Source organism: Gekko japonicus, unplaced genomic scaffold, assembly GCF_001447785.1.
Source record: "Gekko japonicus isolate JY-2015 unplaced genomic scaffold, Gekko_japonicus_V1.1 scaffold810, whole genome shotgun sequence".
In the NCBI taxonomy this organism is placed as follows: domain Eukaryota; kingdom Metazoa; phylum Chordata; class Lepidosauria; order Squamata; family Gekkonidae; genus Gekko; species Gekko japonicus.
Genome location: NW_015174297.1, coordinates 765,613 through 783,370, shown reverse-complemented (window position 1 = coordinate 783,370; position 17,758 = coordinate 765,613). Strand labels below are relative to the sequence as shown.

At 42.3% G+C, this 17,758-nt stretch overlaps 1 protein-coding gene across 1 annotated transcript in view; it reads left to right on the top strand.

Moving 5' to 3' along the window:
• The first annotated feature begins 524 nt into the window (after nt 1–524).
• Nucleotides 525–17,758, top strand: part of KCTD3 (potassium channel tetramerization domain containing 3) — a 47,542-nt gene continuing 30,308 nt past the window's right edge. The window contains exons 1-3 of the mRNA XM_015424094.1: nt 525–1,009; nt 12,572–12,625; nt 16,230–16,275. Coding sequence (XP_015279580.1) covers nt 936–1,009; nt 12,572–12,625; nt 16,230–16,275 — 174 coding nt within the window. The 5' untranslated portion in view covers nt 525–935. The remainder of the gene's footprint in view (nt 1,010–12,571; nt 12,626–16,229; nt 16,276–17,758) is intronic.

Sequence of the window (17,758 nt, the reverse complement as noted above, 5' to 3'; positions counted from 1 at the left end):
GAACCCAAAGAGGACAGACACACACAAAAAAAAGGACATCTGGTAACTCCACTATAAAAGCTAGAATAAAATTGGTTACTCTTTATAATGCCACTAAGCTCCTGTTTAAACATGGGCTTAAAACAAACTCTGGTTTAGGAAATTCCTGGAAATTTCAGGGTGGAGCCTAGAGAGGGGAGGGAGCTCAGCGAGGATGTGACGCCATAAAGACGGCTCTCCGGAGTTACCATTTCCTCTAGTGAAACAGATCTATATTGATAAGTCGTCATTCCAGAACCCCAGACCCTGCCTGGAAGATGCCAACCTTTAAAACTGTAAACTTAAGAACTCTCACTGGACTCTGTAGGATATACTGACAAGTGAACATGATGCATAGTATCGGCTTGCCACAAAGTGTATACGCACCACAAACACACATACAGGAACTGAAGAAGACAGTACAAACAAGTTCAGGAGGCGTCACCTGAACACTCCTCCCATTCTTCCTCATAACGCGTTTTGTATTTTCTCCTCCCGCCCGTTGATCTCGCGAAGAAGCAACCTGCGTCGGTATTTTGTCCCTTGCGGAATTCCCTCCTCCAGGTGTCCGCATGTTGCTATGGCATTTTCCTGCCATAGAGAGCAGCCGCGTTTGGGGCTAGAAAGCGTCGGAGGGAGTCGTGGTGGAGTTGGAGCCGCGGCCTTGCTGGGCCTTCTGGCGAGAGGCTCAGTGTGAGGCTGCTCGGATTCCTCCGCCTGACCTGGCTGCCCTTCCCTCGGCGCGTCCCTTGCTTGTTGCAGGGGGTTGCGAGGCCTCGCTGGACGCTCCCTTTTCTCCCCCGGCCCCCCCGCCGCCGCCTCCTTCTCCGGCTTCCCTCGGTTCCGAGACGGAGGCGGCGGGGGAAGGCGGCGGCGGCGGCCGGCCGTGCTGGGAACAGGAGACGCTGCTGGGAAAGATGGCGGGGAACGGCGCGGGTTTGGCCGGTGCGGGCAGCGGGGAGATAATCCAGCTCAATGTCGGGGGCACCAGGTGAGCGGGAAGTAGCAGCACTGGTGGTGGTTGTACGAACGGGGTGTGTGTGTGTCTGGAGCCTTAGTCGGAGAAGGGGCTTACTGCAAAAGGAAAAGCCCTTTGGCCGAAAGTAAAATGAAAGGGGCGGGTGACTTTCCGCCTATTGAAATTGTATGATGTTGTCATTAGCTTTCTTGGGCAAAAGGGGGGGGGGGGGGGGGGAAGAACCCCCTTGAAAAGCCGTTTATGGCTTTAGCTGGGTTTTTAGAACTCCAGCAATAGGTGGGGTTATTTTTCAGAAACCAGTGACTCTTATACAGAGTCCAACCAAAAGTATTCAGCTTCAGTACATCCAAAGTTAAATATCCATTGTTCCTATCAAACTCATAATCATTTATGTGGGTTTAGGGTCCACATGGACATGCACTAAAAGGATGTGAAGAAAAATCTGCCTTTAGCGTGTCTCAGTTCCCCTTATAGGGAATACAGTGACATGGTTTAAGGCTTAAGGGGTACAACAAGCAGTTTTGAGTGTGCAACCAGAAAATCATAGGAGCTTAAAAGCCAATGTGATGTAAAGGTTAGTGTGTCTGACTAGGATCTGGGAGACCTGAGTTCAAAACATCACTCTGTGATGGAAGCTTGCTGTGTGATTGTGCTTAGCTGCATATTAACAGTCTAACCTACTTCACTGAGTTACTGTGAAGATAAAATAGGGGAGAGGAAAATTACAAACATTGGTTTGGATCCCCACTGGAGAAAAAGATAGAGTATAAAAAAGTAAATAAGGCCCCAGTCACGTGGCAAAGTTGCTGCGGGACGCGGGAGAGGCACGGATGGTGGGCGGATTATCCGGGCGCGATCACACCCCAACATCTGGAAAGTGGAGCGCACCAGTGGCTTACCGCCGACAATGTGAGTTAAAAAACTAGTACCTCCAAGGTACTAGTAAACGTTTGCCACGGAATGCCTCCAGACGCCCGTGGTGTGATCGTGTCGGCGGCGCGGGGCATTCCCCTCCGGTCCCTCGTTTACCTGCTGGCGCTGAGGGGGGGACCAGTGGTGTGCCGCCGGCACGTCTGATTGCGTAATCGCGGATCAAACTGCGCCAGGGCAATTAGCCACGCCTCCCCCCGCGATATCCGGCCGTGTGACCAGGGCCAATATATACTTAAAACTCCAATGCTGAAAAAAGAATGATAGTATGCTTTCATGAGACATCTGTGTTGTGCAAATGACAGAAAGTGTGTTTTTGTTACTTTTCTCTTTTTTGAAATAGGCAAATATATTTTTAAAACTCCAACATTTTAAAAGAATAGAGACACAAATATATGCATGTACCCTTAAAGCCTTAATTCTACAGATTGCTGCATCAGACTGTTTTAAGACTGTTTCTGCCTAAGTATTTCATTTGTACTTCATCAGTGGCTTGTGGATGTTATACTTTAAAATCCATGTCTGTGAACCCAAGATAAAATTGAAAAAAACACTGTAACAGGGTTAGAAGGACACTTGAGCAAGCTAGGAATTGACGACTAAACGGAGTACAAGACTAAAGGGAGAGGAAAGACATCTGTTACAAAGAATATTACAGATTTAACTTGATTATTTTAAAACTCTTGTATATTAGGACTGTCAAAGGACTTGGGCTCCTGGGGCTTTGCCAGTCAATGAGGGACCATGCCCATGTTACTGTCAATTGCTAATTTAAATACTTTGTCAAGGTGTTTAGTATATCATCGTAGTATTCTTATTTGCTTGCCAAGAACTAAAAAGGCCAGGACTGGGGGAAAATCTCAGATCAATAATAGGTGCAGAGACATTATCTTTTTGCATATTTCTTTTTACATGACCAGAGAGCTAGTGGATTCTTGCTTGGTTGTTGTTATTAGCCATTCAGTCATGTCTGACTCTTGCCGATTTTATGGGCCAGCTCTCTCCATGTTTTCCAATCTTGTACTGTTTGAGTCATTCCATGCTCAGGCTGGTGTCGACTTTTATGGTGACTAGCCACCATGTTCTTTGGTGGCCCGGTTTCCTTTTGCCACTAACCAATCCAAGCATAATTGCTTTTTTCTAATGAGTTCTTCTGTATGACATGGCCAAAATAAGTCAGTCACAGTTTTATGATTTTTCCTTCCAGTGACATGTCTGGTTTTATGTGCTCCAATACTTGCTTGTTTGTCGCCTTTGCTGTCCAAGGAATATGCAGGAGCCTTCTCTAGCACCATAGCTCAAATGAGTTGATTTTCCTCCTGTCTTGCTTCTTCACGGTCCAACTTTTGCAGCCATAGCTTGCTATGGGGAACACAATAGCACAGACTAATCTGTACTTGGTTGCTAGGCTGATGTCCCTGCTCTTCCATATTTGATTCATGCTCGTCATTGCTGTGCGACCCAATATGATTCGATGTTTTATTTCTGGACTGTAGTCACCATTTTGGTTGATCTGTTATCCTAAGAAAGTTAATTCTTCCACACATTCAATCTCTTCATTGCCAACTATTATTTTGATGTTTATCTTCTTCTTGTTGGCCAAGAACTTGGTCTTTTTGATTTCTCACGTTCTTCTTTGATTTTCTTGATCAGGTATTCCAGGCCTTCTTTAGTTTCCGAGAGAAGGGTTGTGTCGTCAGCATATCAAAGATTGTTGATATTCCTTCCTCCAGTCTTTACCCCGATTTTTGACTCTTTCAGCTCTAACGTCCTCATGATTGTTTTGGCATACAGGTTGAATAGGAAAGGTGAAAGAATGCAACCTTGTCGTACTCCTTTCTCTATCTTGAATCAATCAGTATCTCCATATGATGTTCACAAAGTGGCTTCCTGGTTTGTGTACAATGATTGTATCAACTTGACCAGATGTGCTGGCACCCCCAGGTCTTGTAGGGCTGTCCACACTTTGTCATGATTGACACAGTCAAAGGCTTTCTTGTAATCAATGAAGCATAAGTAGATAATCTTTTGATACTCATGAGATTTCTCCATGATCCAACACAGATTTGCTATATAGTTGCAAGTGCCACGCCCCCTTCAGAAGCCGGCTTGGTCATCTGGTAATTCTGTTTCAATGGTTGTTGCCAGGTGGTGTTGTATAATTTTAAGCAGAATTTTGCTAATGTGAGGGATGAGAGCGATTGTGCAATAATTGGAGCAGTCTTTGGAGTCTCCCTTTTTTGGTAGTGGAATGAACAGTGAGCGTTTCCAATCCCTTTGCCATGTGTTGGTTTTCCAAATTTTCTGACACAGATCTCTGATGATTGCAGGTGGTACAGGCCTGAGTAATTCTGCGGAGATGATGTCAACACCTGGAGCCTTGTTGTTTGGTAGTTGGCTCATTGCCCACATCTCTTCCTCAAGGGTGGCTGTTTTTTTTTTTTTATCAACTTCCCTTTCCTTGGTATCCTGAGGTTGGGCTTCTTTGCTGCTAGTGTACAGCTCTTCTGTGTATTCTCACCATCTGTTTTTGACATCTTGTTGGTTGGACAGTTCTTTCCCTTGCTTGCTTTTGATAATGCCTTTACGGGCAGGGAATGGTGTTCGAATCTCTTTGACTTAAATAAATGCAAGCTTGGTGTGGCCCTTTATGCAGTCCTCTGGGACCGCTGATCCCCAGTCGCCACCCTCTGTCCCTGACCTTGGCGAAAAGAGGAAAACCATTAAAGGGCAAGCCCCTGAATCCCCACATCGGTGAGGCGATGGGTCAACAGCTGATGGTCGACCGTATCGAACGCAGCTGACAGATCTAACAACACCAAGGATTGTCTGGTGGCTGGCGGCCCTCAGTGTTCCGAGCAGCGAGGTGCTGGTATTAGCGTCAGCCGAGGGTCAGGGTTTGCTGGATCATTGGAGCAGCAGTTTGCTGGAGTGAATGGCCTGGCACGGGACACTGAGCGAGGCTGTTGCCTGTGTGTGATCGGCAGGGTCGTACAGCGTGGGCCAGAGTTGCAGAGTTGCAGGGGTTCGGCTGCTGTGAAGTGAATGCTGTATGATTGGGGTGTTTGACTGTGGTTACCGGGGTTGGGATATTTGATGTATTTGTAATTATTGTTTGTACTGTAATTATTAGAATTGTTATCCATGGTATGAGCAGCTGTGTTAGATAGTTGGGTAGGCTAGCAGCATTTTGTAATTTTTTTTTTTTAATAGCAGGGAACTGGTTACATTTAGTTTATTGCTGGAGTGGTGTAGACCTTTGTTGTCGCTGACTGGTGGCCTGAAGTTTATGAAGGTGGCCAGTTCGCTCCACTATGACTGAGCAGCAGATTCCTGTGCTCTTGGGGAGGGGGAAGTTTAGAGGTGGGCCTAGGCAAGATATTAAGGGAAGGATGCGGAGACTGAGAATGGCTCGGTGCCCTTCCAGCCTACGGATCCATTTCAAAGTGCTGGTTCTTACCTTTAAAGCCCTATATGGCCAGGGTCCGGCTTACCCGAGGGACTGCCTTTCCCCATATGTTCCCCCAAGGGCACTACGGTCAGAGGGGCAACATCCGTTGGTTATCCTAGCCCCCAAGGTAGTTAAATATGCTGCAACCAGGGCCAGGGCTTTTTCGGTGGCGGCCCCTACCTGGTGGAACGAGTTCCCGGAGGAGATCAGGGCCCTGTCGGACCTTATGCAGTTCCGCATGGCCTGTAAGAATGAGCTCTTCCGCCAGGCTTTCGAGTAGGGGCTGCCACCGCCATTGTACCACCACCGTATTAACATCATGAGGCACACTGGCCCTGGCATGGGGATGACAGTTATAGTGTAACATCAATTGAGCAGAGACAATTGTGTTTACTCGGAGTGTGTTATTGTTATTGGCATTTTATTATGGAATTGATATGGTCTGTTGAGCACCAAGTTTTAACTGTTTTATAGGTAATGATTGTTTATTGTTTTATTGTTCTATGTATGGCATTTGCCTTTATGTTCACTGCCCTGAGCCCATGTTGGAAGGGCGGGATACAAATTTAATAAATAAATAATAATACATTGTGTACCTAATACAACTGCATAGATGTTACCTGTTTGAGAGAGTAAAGAGCAGGCAAAACAATATTTTAAAACCTTGCCCTACTGAGCATTTTGCTCTATAAGAGAAAATAGTTCATTAAAACTTTTTCAGTTTTCCCCTAAGTTTACAATTTTTCCACTGGAATTTTTTTGAAAGCCCCCTCCCTCATTTTTTTTTTAAACTTGGGCCTTTATAGTGCTAACATGATCTCATTCTACAGTGCTGGGGTGTATAGGTATGTTTATATATGTGCACATTTATAAGTCTTAAAAAATTGTAGCAGCCCAAGAAGCCCAGCTTAGCCCAGGCTTGTTAGAGCTCAGGAACTAAGCAAGGCTGGCCATGGTGGGAGGTCGCCAACGAAGACGGGTTGCTCTGCAGAGGAAGGCAATGGCAAACCACTTCAGCTTCTCTTTTGCCTGGAATGCCCTGTGGATGGGTCACCATGAGTTGGTTGCAACTTGACAACAACATCTTCTAAAAAAAGTTTCTGGCTGAGAAAAGGATATTTTTCATCTTCTAGTGCATATTCTTAACTGTTAGGCCCATCTTGGCTCTCAGGAAGACAAAATGGGTGCAACTATGTGTAAGTTGATTTCCAACTAAGTGGCAGGGACTTGAAATTCAAAGAATGATTAAAAGCCCATTTAGATGTTTATATGGCATGCCATAGAGTAAGGTCTGTGAATTTTTCACAAGGTGAAATGGTGAACTGCTGGTAAATATGGTACATATTACGTCCATTCTACGGTAGGCGCCATGCGGCATAGTATAAATAGGATGGCCAAAAGCACTGCACTCTTTTTTTTGCTATGAACATAGCTATGATGCAACAGAAAATAGAGGTGATAAACATGTTAAGTGACCTACATAGCTGTCTAATCAGAAGATATTGTTATATTAGGCTGAAGAACAGTGTTTGCTGCTCTTCAGATTGAGTCATAGAGATCTCATAGTACAATGGATATAAACTTGTCTAAATGATTGTTGGCGGAAGATGAGTAAACATTAGAATTGGCAAGGAAGTCAGCTTATTCTTGGTATTCCTTCAGCCTGCTCAAGGCAAAGCTGAAGAAACTGACAAAAAATTTAAAACGTATTTTTGGTCAGGTACATTTTTACCTGTGTCTGAAACACTGCACTATACCTGCTTTTAGTGCATCAAAATCCATCATTAGGCTGAAAATTCTCATGTTGGAGAGTTTGCTATCAATTTCCAATTCTGCAGCGGTGATTTCATATTTACGTTTTGCAGCCAGAAGGCTAGACTTTTTTATATTAAAGATCCAAACGGGATTCCATCAGCTGAATGGTACTTTTTCTGCTGATGTTAGTTAAAACCAGGAATTGAAGGGTCAGACAGTGTTGAAGTCTCCCTGTGTCTTCACCTTTGCTTAGGTCACAGGCTGTGGCCCTTTGATGGGATTTGGCCATGGTTATTTATGCCCTGATCACATCCAACTTGGATTACTCTAATAATGTGCTCTATGTGGGACTTGAGCTGCGGTGGCTCAAGTGGTTAAGACGCTGAACTGCAGGCTGTGGAAGGTCAGTAGTTCAGCAGTTTGAGACCTGAGTGCCGCATGACGGAGTGAGCTCCCGTCTCTAGTTCCAGCTCCTGCCATCCTAGCAGTTCGAAAGCAAGAAATTGCAAGTAGATAAATAGGTAGCACTTCGGTGGGAAGGTAACAGCATTCCGTGCACCTTGGTGTTTAGTCATGCTGGCCACATGACCACGGAAACGTCTTCGGACAGCGCTGGCTCATTGGCTTTGAAATGGAGAGGAGAACCGCAACCCTAGAGTCGGACTCGACTGGCTTTCGAGCAAGGGGACCTTTACCTTTATGTGGGACTGCATATGATGGCAATTTGGAAGCTTTGTTTAGGACAAAGTGGCTTTGAGATTGTTGACTGGCTCTAATTACAGGGCACATAGCTCACCAGTTTTAAAAGGGCTGTGTGGGCTTTCCTTTTGTTTCTGGGTCCAATTCAAAGAGCTATATGGCTTAGGATCAGATGGGGTCTGCCTGCTCCAGTATGAACTTGCCTGTGGTCTGAGGTCATATCTGGAAGCCCTGTTCTGTGTGCTCCCTCCTTCTGAAGTGAGGTGGGTGGCTCCAAGAACAACTTTCTCTGTTACGGTACTTGGATTATGGGTTGGCCTCCCCATATCTCTTTGTCTGATACTCTTGATGTCATTTGTGAGATTTAAATTTTTCAGATCAGTTAGTTATAGATCAAAAACCTCTGAACAGGTACTTCTGTTTAATCAGAAGATTTTAATTATTAAATATTTGCAAAACTGATGGATTTTAGAAGAGGTTTCACCTTAGAAGAGGTATGCCACCTTCTCTTCCCTGCAGGTTGGTATGCTGTTTTGAGATGGGGCTTGGCGAGAGCAGTGCTCCCTCTAAGCTGTGGAGTCTTGTGAGCAAAAATTCTACTTTGTGAGCTACTGGCATCAAAGTTGTGAGCGAGCGATTTGGCTACTGCGTACATTAGTTTACTCTGGAGTCATTCTCCCTGAGCTAAGACAAAAATGTGTGAGCTGGAGGCTAAAAAACTGTGAGCTAGCTCACACTAACAGCTTAGAGGGAACACTGGGTGAGACTCAGGTCACCCACAAAGAAAGAAAGTAGGATTTAGTGATAATCAGGTATTGGTGGGGGGAAAACTTGCCTTCCACTCATGAAGCTCCATTTTTATTTATTCATCTATATTGTACCTTCCCCCCCCTGGAGGGGGGGGAGGACCCAAAGTGGCTTATATCATTCTCCATTTTATCCTTACAACAACCTATGAGGTAGGTTAGGCTGAGAGTGACTGGTAGGTTAGGCTGAGTGTGACTGGCCCAAGGTCACCCAGCATCCTTCCATGGCACCTCAGAACACACTGCTTTCTGCCCTTGTGAGTTCTGTAACTTCTAGCACCAGCTTTTTTGGGAACATAAGAAAGATCCACTTCTGCCAGCATATTGGCTCTTATTTTCTGTATTAACCTTGAAGTTTTATCTTGGCTGCTTTCTAGTAGCTTATGACTGGATAATGTTTTGCTTATACTTTCCCACTGGAATGGGAGTATGTGGTAAATCATGAACTTTAATTTGTGTTTTAAAAATGAGAAAATACTTCAGACAAGAGAGGTTGAGTTGAACATGAAATTTTAAGAGAGAAAGTTTGGGAGCTGCTTAAGTTAGAAAAAGTGTAGTGGTAAAGAAATATATACAAGCAACAAGTTGAGTGTAATCACGGCAATGCTGTGAAAAGTTTTTGACCAGTTGTACTTCGGGGTATGTTTTAACCTCAAGCCAAATTCCAATGCATCTTAGGGTAGAAAAAAACCCATGCACCCCAGATCCTCTTTTTGTGGAGGCATGCATCATTGTATTTCACAGTATCCAGACCAGAGCCCTTATTTTCATGTAGCTTCATCCCTTCTTTTTTTACATATTGAATAACATATACCAGTTATTTATATATTTAGTGCATTTCCATGCCACCTCTTCAGGGAACCTGCCCTAGGTGTCTTACCAAATAAAACATAAAACTTACCAAATAAAAACCAAGCCCTATGAGGAAAAGCATTCAAATTGTTAGTGAAATCCAGCATTAAAAAATCAGCCAGAGCCTAAACAGTTTTCAGACCCAAAGGAAACTAACTAAAAGTTGCATAACCCCCCCCCCCCCTTAATTAAAAGCCTTGGTGAAAAGAAATGTGTTGGCCTGGCACCTGAAAGAGATTAGTGTACGTGGCAGTCTCAAGAGGAAGGGCATTCCACAGGCAGTGGCATAGTGAGCAGGGCTTTTGAGGAAGATATTAGCTGGTGAGATGAACAGTGTGGGCGAAGGCGGTCCTGTAAATATTATTTATTTATATATTCATATCTAGAGATGTGAAGGAAAAAACCCGGAAAAAATAGGGAAAACCTCGTTTTTTCCCCGTTTTTTTTCCTGAAGCCTTTTTGGGTTTTTTCCAAAAAAATGAAAAAAGAAAAGAAAAAAATTGATTATGGAACGTTTTAGTTTAACATGATGAATAAAATATTTTAAGACAAGGTGTTCAAATATTTTCCAAATATATATAGTATCAGATTGATCTAATTTCTGTGCACTGAGGACAAGCAAGTCCTAAGTTACTAACTGAACTCTCCAATGCAAGAACAAGATGCATTTCTTCCTTTAGGAAGTGCTATTTTCAGAAGAAAATAAAAAGGTTTCAGTTTTGTTTTTGCATGTGGGTGGGTATTCTGTTTGTAATAATTGTTTGCATACACTATATTTTTAATATGCTAGTTGTGATAATTTCATGCCAAGTAAAAATGTCATATTTTATGTTCCTAAAGTAACAGAATGACTTTCAATCTGGAAAAGACAAAAGAAATGCTAATGTAGCATTTTTTCAATTTTTTCAGAAATTTCCGTTTCCCCCCGAAAAAAACTGGAAAAATCCGGGGTTTTTTCCGAGCTTCAAAATTTCCGGAAGTTTTACGTCTCTATTTATATCACACTTTTCTTTTCAGTGGGGGCCCCAAGGCACCTTCCCCATCTTGCATTGCATCCCCACAGCAACCCTGCAAGATATGTTGGGCTGAGATAGAACTATTGGCAGAGTGTCAGACTCTCCGAACTCCTAGTCCAGCACTCAAATCACCGCACCACCCTCTGGCTCTAAGCAATTGAGAGCCTTAAGGATAAGAACAAGCACTTTGCATTGTTCCCATAAACAAACGGATCTTTCCTCACAGGAGTGGTACGATCCCTGTATCCCACTCCTGACAGTAGCCTGGCTGCTGCATTTTGGATTAGCTGAAGTTTCTGTACAGTGTTCAAAGGTAGCCATGTGTAGAGTGCAGTATGGTGATCTAGCCTGGAACACACATACTTGATGGAGGATACACTTCTGAGTATCAGCGTGTGTAAACATGATCTTGCGGTATGGGTGGACCATAAGTTAAATATGAGCAGCCAGTGTGATGCAGCAACAAAAAAGGCTAATGCAATCTTGAGGGGTATCAACAGAGCATAATATCCAGATCACAAAATATCATAGTCCTACTGTACACTGTATTGATCAGGCTGCACCTGGAGTATTGTGTGCAGTTCTGGAGGCCTCACTTCAAAAAGAATATGGACAGAATGGAGCGGGTGCAGAGGAAAGTAACAAGGATGATCATGAGACTGGAGACCAAGCCCTATGAGGAAAAGCTGAGGGACTTGGGAATGTTAAATCTGGAGAAGAGGAGGTTGGGGGGGGGGACCTGATTGCTCTCTTTAAGTATTTGAAGGGCTGTCATTTAGAGCAGGGCAGGGAGCAGAGGAGAGGACTTGCAATAATGGGTTTAAATTAAAGGGCAGGGAGCAGAGGAGAGGACTTGCAATAATGGGTTTAAATTAAAGGCGAGAAGGTTCCGGCTGGATATTAGGGAAAACTTGTTTACAATAAGAATTGTGCAACAGAGGAATCAGCTACCTAGGGAGGTGGTGAGCTCCCCCCTCACTGGCATTTGGACAAACACTTGGCAGGGATACTGTAGGCTGATCCTTCATTGAGCAGGGGGTTGGACTAATGGCCCTTTCCAACTCTGTGATTCTATGATTCTATAATCACAGTATAAATCACCGTGGCTAGATCACTCTTTTTGAGGATGGGCCATAACTGGTATATCAGCAGAAGCTGATACAAGGAGCTGTATGCCTCAGAGAAGGCCGGTGTCTAGCTGTAGGCCAAGGTCTAGCAGCATTCCCAAGCTGTGAACCTGTTTCTTTATGAGGATTGCAACTCCTCCAGGATAGGTTGACTTCTTAAACAGCTTTGTCATTGACCAACAGCTCCTCAGTCTTACCTGGTTTGAGCTTCAGTTTAGCGGCCCTCAACCAGCCCACTGAATGTTACTGGCTTACTTAGATTAATGGTAAAAAAGTATACGATTTTCAGGACTAAGTTCTAAATGTTTAAGCCTGGTTCAGCTAAAGTTAGTACAAAGTCTGATTTATAAGTCCCCGTTTGTTTCACTGGTTTCAGTGGACGTCACAATGAACTTTAGTGGGAGTGAGCCTTCAAGATTATTTTCTTTACTGTATTTGTTTTTTTTCCCCCCTCAGGAGACTGCCTTGTCTTTAAAGGCTTTTGTCTTACTTATGTTTAAGCCTGGTTCAGCAAAAGTTAGTACAAAGTCCGATTTATAAGTCCCCGTTTGTTTCACTGGTTTCAGTGGACGTCACAATGAACTTTAGTGGGAGTGGGCCTTCAAAATTATTTTCTTTACTGTATTTGTTTTTTCCCCCCCTCAGGAGACAGCCTTGTCTTTAAAGGCTTTTGTCTTATTATATAATCTGCTTTGAAACCTGACTTCAGAAGGGCGTCTTGGATACATAGCTTGGATATGACAGCTTTTAGATATAGATTACATACTATATAAAGATGATTGGTTCATTGAGATTCTGTTTTCAAGTGTAAGTTTTCTTAGGCACAAAAGAAACTACTTATGAATAAATATTTCTTCAGATTGCGTCCCCCCCTCCCAAATACTGATGATAAAAAACAAGATAGCTACAATGCTTGACTTGTGATTTCTGTCTTCTAGATTCAGCACTTCAAGACAAACACTAATGTGGATTCCAGATTCCTTCTTTTCCAGGTATTTTGTAGCCCAACCTGACATACATTTGTTCAGCAATAAGTGTTAAGAGACATTACTTATGTGCAACTGACTACCACATAAATGTGCTTTAAAATATTTTGGTAGCTATATTGAGAGAATGGAGGAGCATTTTTGGGGGGTGGAGGAGGACTATTGAAACTGTTAGCAAGCAACCCTAAGTCTCCAAGAAATCTATCTAGCTCCTTTCTCATGAATTCTTGATAATGTTATCTGGTCTTGGCAACTTACATGATACAGTTATAAACTATTGGCTTTGTGTTCCAGCAATGTGTTATTTCATAGTTTCTTCCTTACTAAAAAGGGTGTGGGCGGTAATTATGTGTGTGGGGGAGGACCATTCCCAGCTTTTCAATGTGCTATACTGGAGTTAACTGCTCTTATTTGTAAAAGGTAATTTAGTTGGACTGTTGCAGTCTTTCATATCTTCACTCTTCTGACAAAATACTTGCCATATTGTTAACAATACTTAGTCCCTAACTTTTTTTTAGGCCTTGAAAGTTTCTTATTCTGGTATGCTTCCTTTGTTTCTCTTGAAGCACTTAAATTGTGGCCTGTATTGCTAGGAGTGAAAGTGAAGCGCCATGGCTCAATAGCAGAGCATCTGCCAGGTTCAATCCTCAGTATCTCTAGTTTAAAAGTATCAGGAAGGAGGTGGTGTGAAGGACTTTTGCCAGTGACCCTAGAGAGCTGCTGCTGGTCAGACTAGGCAATCATGACCTTGACAGGCCAGTGGTCTGATTTAGTATAAGGCATCTTCATGCGTCCATGTGAAGGTCTTGGCCTCTGTGCCCTGTGTGTTTGGACCTCCAGGGCAACTGACTGGCTGTTGTGTGAAACAGGATGCTGAACAAGATGGGCCACTGGTCTGATCCAGCAGGGCTCTTCTCATCTTATGGTTGTTCAGTTCTAGAGTTCTGAATGGCTTTTAAACTTTATAATCAAGCAATATATGCTGAGGTACTACCTCAGATAAACTTTGAAGCATGAAGGTTTGCTTACTTTCATTGTGCTTGTACAATATTTTGATTATAGTATTTCCAAGATCTATTCTGCCTTTAATCCACAGAGGAACCAAGCGGTAAAGTGAGTTTCCTTTACAACTGCATTAAGTTTTAAAGATTCCTATCCTTATTTCTGTGTCCGGTCTTTGGTATAAAATTTGATAAGTGTTGATCATGGATATTGAATTGATTGTAACTGGAACTATATGGCCAGCTGGTGTACTAAAATCCTGACATCAGCTGGTTCTCTCCAGGTTAGCATTGGACGGACAGATGTGCAGTGGAGGGTGTTTAACCTTCCTCTGCCCACTATTTGCCTTTTAACTCCTCCCCTACTTAGTTGTTCTCCCTTCCATGGGGTTCTGGGCACCTGATTTCCTTGCAAATAAGAAGTTGAACCAAATCCCCAAAAGTAAGATCCCACCCCCAGTGAATTGGAATTAAACCCAAACATGAAATCTCTGTTGCTTTGAATCTGAACTGAAGCTGAGCCCTTAGAAACAAAAAGTGATAAACAGTTTGAAGTGAGTGATTCAGGAGAGTCTTTGCAGGGTGATGCCCCATGATGCTCCAGTTATTGTTTACGAAACTATATTTTCCAAAGAGACATCTGAAAAGACAAAGAGGATCAGGAGTGATTGGTAGGCAGGTCCTTCTGATAGTGCAGAATAGAAACTTGGTTGGAAGCTTAGTTCCTTGGTGACATTCTGTGTCTAAAAAGGGTAAGTTCTTTGTTAATTTAGTGGAGTTACTTGGAAGAAAAGAAAGAATCCTATAGAGGTGAATGCAAGAAAATACAATATTTAAAAAAAGAAAGGCTGGGTTAGGTTTTATTATGTTGGGGGGATTTGTGGTTTTATGGTTATATGATCTGAATTGTGTATATGGGGAAAGACAGAATATAAATGCTTAAATCAAATGGATGAGAAGGAAGGAAAAGAGCTCTCTTTGAAAGGTGAGGTAAGATGGTATTTAGCTATATCAGCTTCTTAATAATATAATCAATCTGTTATTTTGTTCAAAGCCTCCCTTGGTGGTTAAGTTTAGTTTTCACCTCTGGCAACTATCTAAGAGGAGATTTCCTCTTAAAGTAGAATAATTGCATATTACTTGTTTGACTTGCATTACTTTTATAGGATCAAGATGTAAAAGCAAAGTATAGGTGAAGGGAAGAAAAGGAACCGTGGCAATATGTTGGTAATGTACAGCACTAGGAAATTACAAACATGGTTTACAAAAAAAGAAAGAAATCAGCCAGGCAAGTAAAATACAGTGTTTCTGTCCTGGGAGAAACAAACCCGCCTTTCAAATTAAATCTCCTTTCCCACCCATTTTACGAAGTTACACTGCATGCAAAAGTGTGATGTTATTCTTTGTGAAATGTATCACAACCTGTTCAAAGTGTGTAAACAGGTTACCAAAACTACTTTTAAAGGTAATCTCTGAAATTGAAACCATTGAATATATGATTATGGAGTGCCCTATATTCGATGAGTTGAGGGCTAATTTAGTCAACCCTTTACCTAAAGATACAGAACTGCTAAATGCGCGAGCCCAGGTGTCATGGCTCCTATCGGATACCAATGATCGTGTCACCCTCTCAGTGGCAAAATTCATAGGCATAATAATCAAATATATGAGAAATAATAAAGAGTAAGTTGTTTTAAAATATTTTTTGGTTCTAATTTCTGCTTAAGGCGATAGCCATATGAGCAGTACTTGATAGATTAGATAGATAGATAGTGGATAGATAGGATAGATGCTGAATCAGGGAGGAAAAAATGTTGCTGAAGATGAATCCAGGTTTTGATTGGTTTGACTTCTGTTTGCAAATGTATGAAAGTAGCCTGGGAATCAGGATTTCAGGGAGAAAAGAGTAGGTGAGCAAAGGATGAAGCACAACTCTCCTTGTCATCTGTCTCCCACTTCAGTGTTGTTCATTGTTAATAAACTGAAGAAGGCCGCATAATTATCTTTTTTTGAGTCTTCCCTTTTTTGGCTAGTGTTGGGTTCATGGTCATTTTCCCTGTGCCAGTCCTAGAACACACACCATGCATTTTTCTGTCTCCCTTGATAGCCTGTAGTTTTATCACTAGAATACATTCTCCAAACCTAATTCTACCACTGCTGTTTGATTTCATGCAAGTCTCATATGGCATGTATGTCCATTAAGATCTCATGAGACTAGACCTGCTTTTATATCTCATTGGTGAACTTGGATCTAAGAAATGCTTTCCTGAACTTAAGTCAGTACAAAAATTAGGTTAGACCTGCACATTATTTCAGCTAATATGCATTCTCAAGACTGTCTGCCAAAATAAAGGCTTTTGGGGTTATATTTGCAGTAGAGAATCACAGACAGAGGAGAGGGTTACCTTTATCTCTCCCATACCTGCTAATGCCCTGCACAAGCTTTATGAGGACAACAGCAAGGTTTGGAATTCTGTAATTCCTTCACATTTTGTAGTTCTGCCATGAGCCTTTATTAATATATAGAATATAAGAAGGCTGTGAAATCATTATCTTTGTTTCTACTCCCTTCTCAAGATAAGCTTGAACTTATTTTTGTTGTTTTTCAGTTTGTTGAGTGGAAGAATTTCCACACTGAAAGATGAAACTGGTGCTGTGAGTATTCTATGTTTTAATTTCTTGGGATATGAATATTTGATCTAATATAGGTATACAAAGTATATAAATGTGGATTTCTAAATAATTGTAACAAACATGGTGATGCTAATATGTAATGCTTGTACCCTAACTGGTCTAGCCAGTTAGAGAAACGTGGGAACATTTGTTTGTTAATATTACTTATAATCTGTCTGGTGGACATAAGTCAATGCAGTCAGTAAGATGGGACATCTAATAAGCAATGTAATTGGATTAAGATGCAGAAATTTAAAACCAAGTTAAATCTGGAACAAAGCATAAATGTTAGCTTGGCATATTAAATGGCATAGAAATATTGCATAGTTGGATAATGCAGGCACTAACAATATGTACTAAACACAGTAATATAGTCTACAGTATGTTTCCGTTTATTAAAGTATTCTTATTTAATCACTCTGTTATACTTAAGCCCTATTTCCTTTCCAAAATGTCATCCTGAATTATTCATTTTGGCATAATTTGCAAAATGCCAGGAGAGTGGGAGTCTTCCTTATCTTTTCAGGCAGGTCATTTCATAAGGCAGGGGCCACAACAGAATGCACATGCATGGCCAGTTGTTGATCTTGCCCATTTGCAGGGCAGTACCTGTAGAAGGCCCTGCTCTGACAAGCAAAGCTCTTATGGAGGAGACAGTCCGACAGATACCAGCATCCTGGGTCTTGAATTGAACCTGGTAACTGATGGAGTAATTGCAGAATGAGTATAATATATGTGCTACACCAGGCTACTGATAATAACTGTGCTGCAGCATTCTGCACCAACTGGAGTCCTCAAGTTGACTTTGATGGGAGACCTATGTAGAGTGCCTTACATTTGGTCTAGTGCTAGTGTTACCATGGCATGGATCCTGGTGACCATATCAGCCACATTAAGGTAGTGGGCCATCTTCCATTTTAAACTAAGTTGGAACAAAGTGTTTTGCAGCTGCATGACCTTGCTTCTCCAGAAGAAATATTGCATCCAGTAAACCCTTAGCAGAGTCTGCAAGGGTCAGCTGAACCCCATTGAAGGTGGGAAGCACAATGTCCTTGAAGGTCTCTGCCTTCTCCACCTCTGTTTTATCAGGGTTTAGTTTCAATTTGGGTTTAGTTTCAATTTGTTCACTCTCAGCCACTTAACATCAGTGGACAGGCTACAATTCAGGACCTCTTCTCATCACCAGGAGGTTTTGATGAGATACAGAGCTGGGTGGCAGATGTAAGATTGCGCCAATTCCAGCAAACTCTTTCTCCCAGTGGTTGCCATTAAAGGCCCACAAGTAGGCCAAAGCATCTCATACTTACATTATAACACTGATATTCAGAAGGTTGCGGCCTCTGCACATGGAGGTTCCATTTAATCATTGTGGCTAATAGCCATTGGTAGACAAATTCATGGGGAACATTTTCAAATTTTAGGGAGTATCTATTCAAAATGAAATAGTCTCGTCTCACCATTAAAA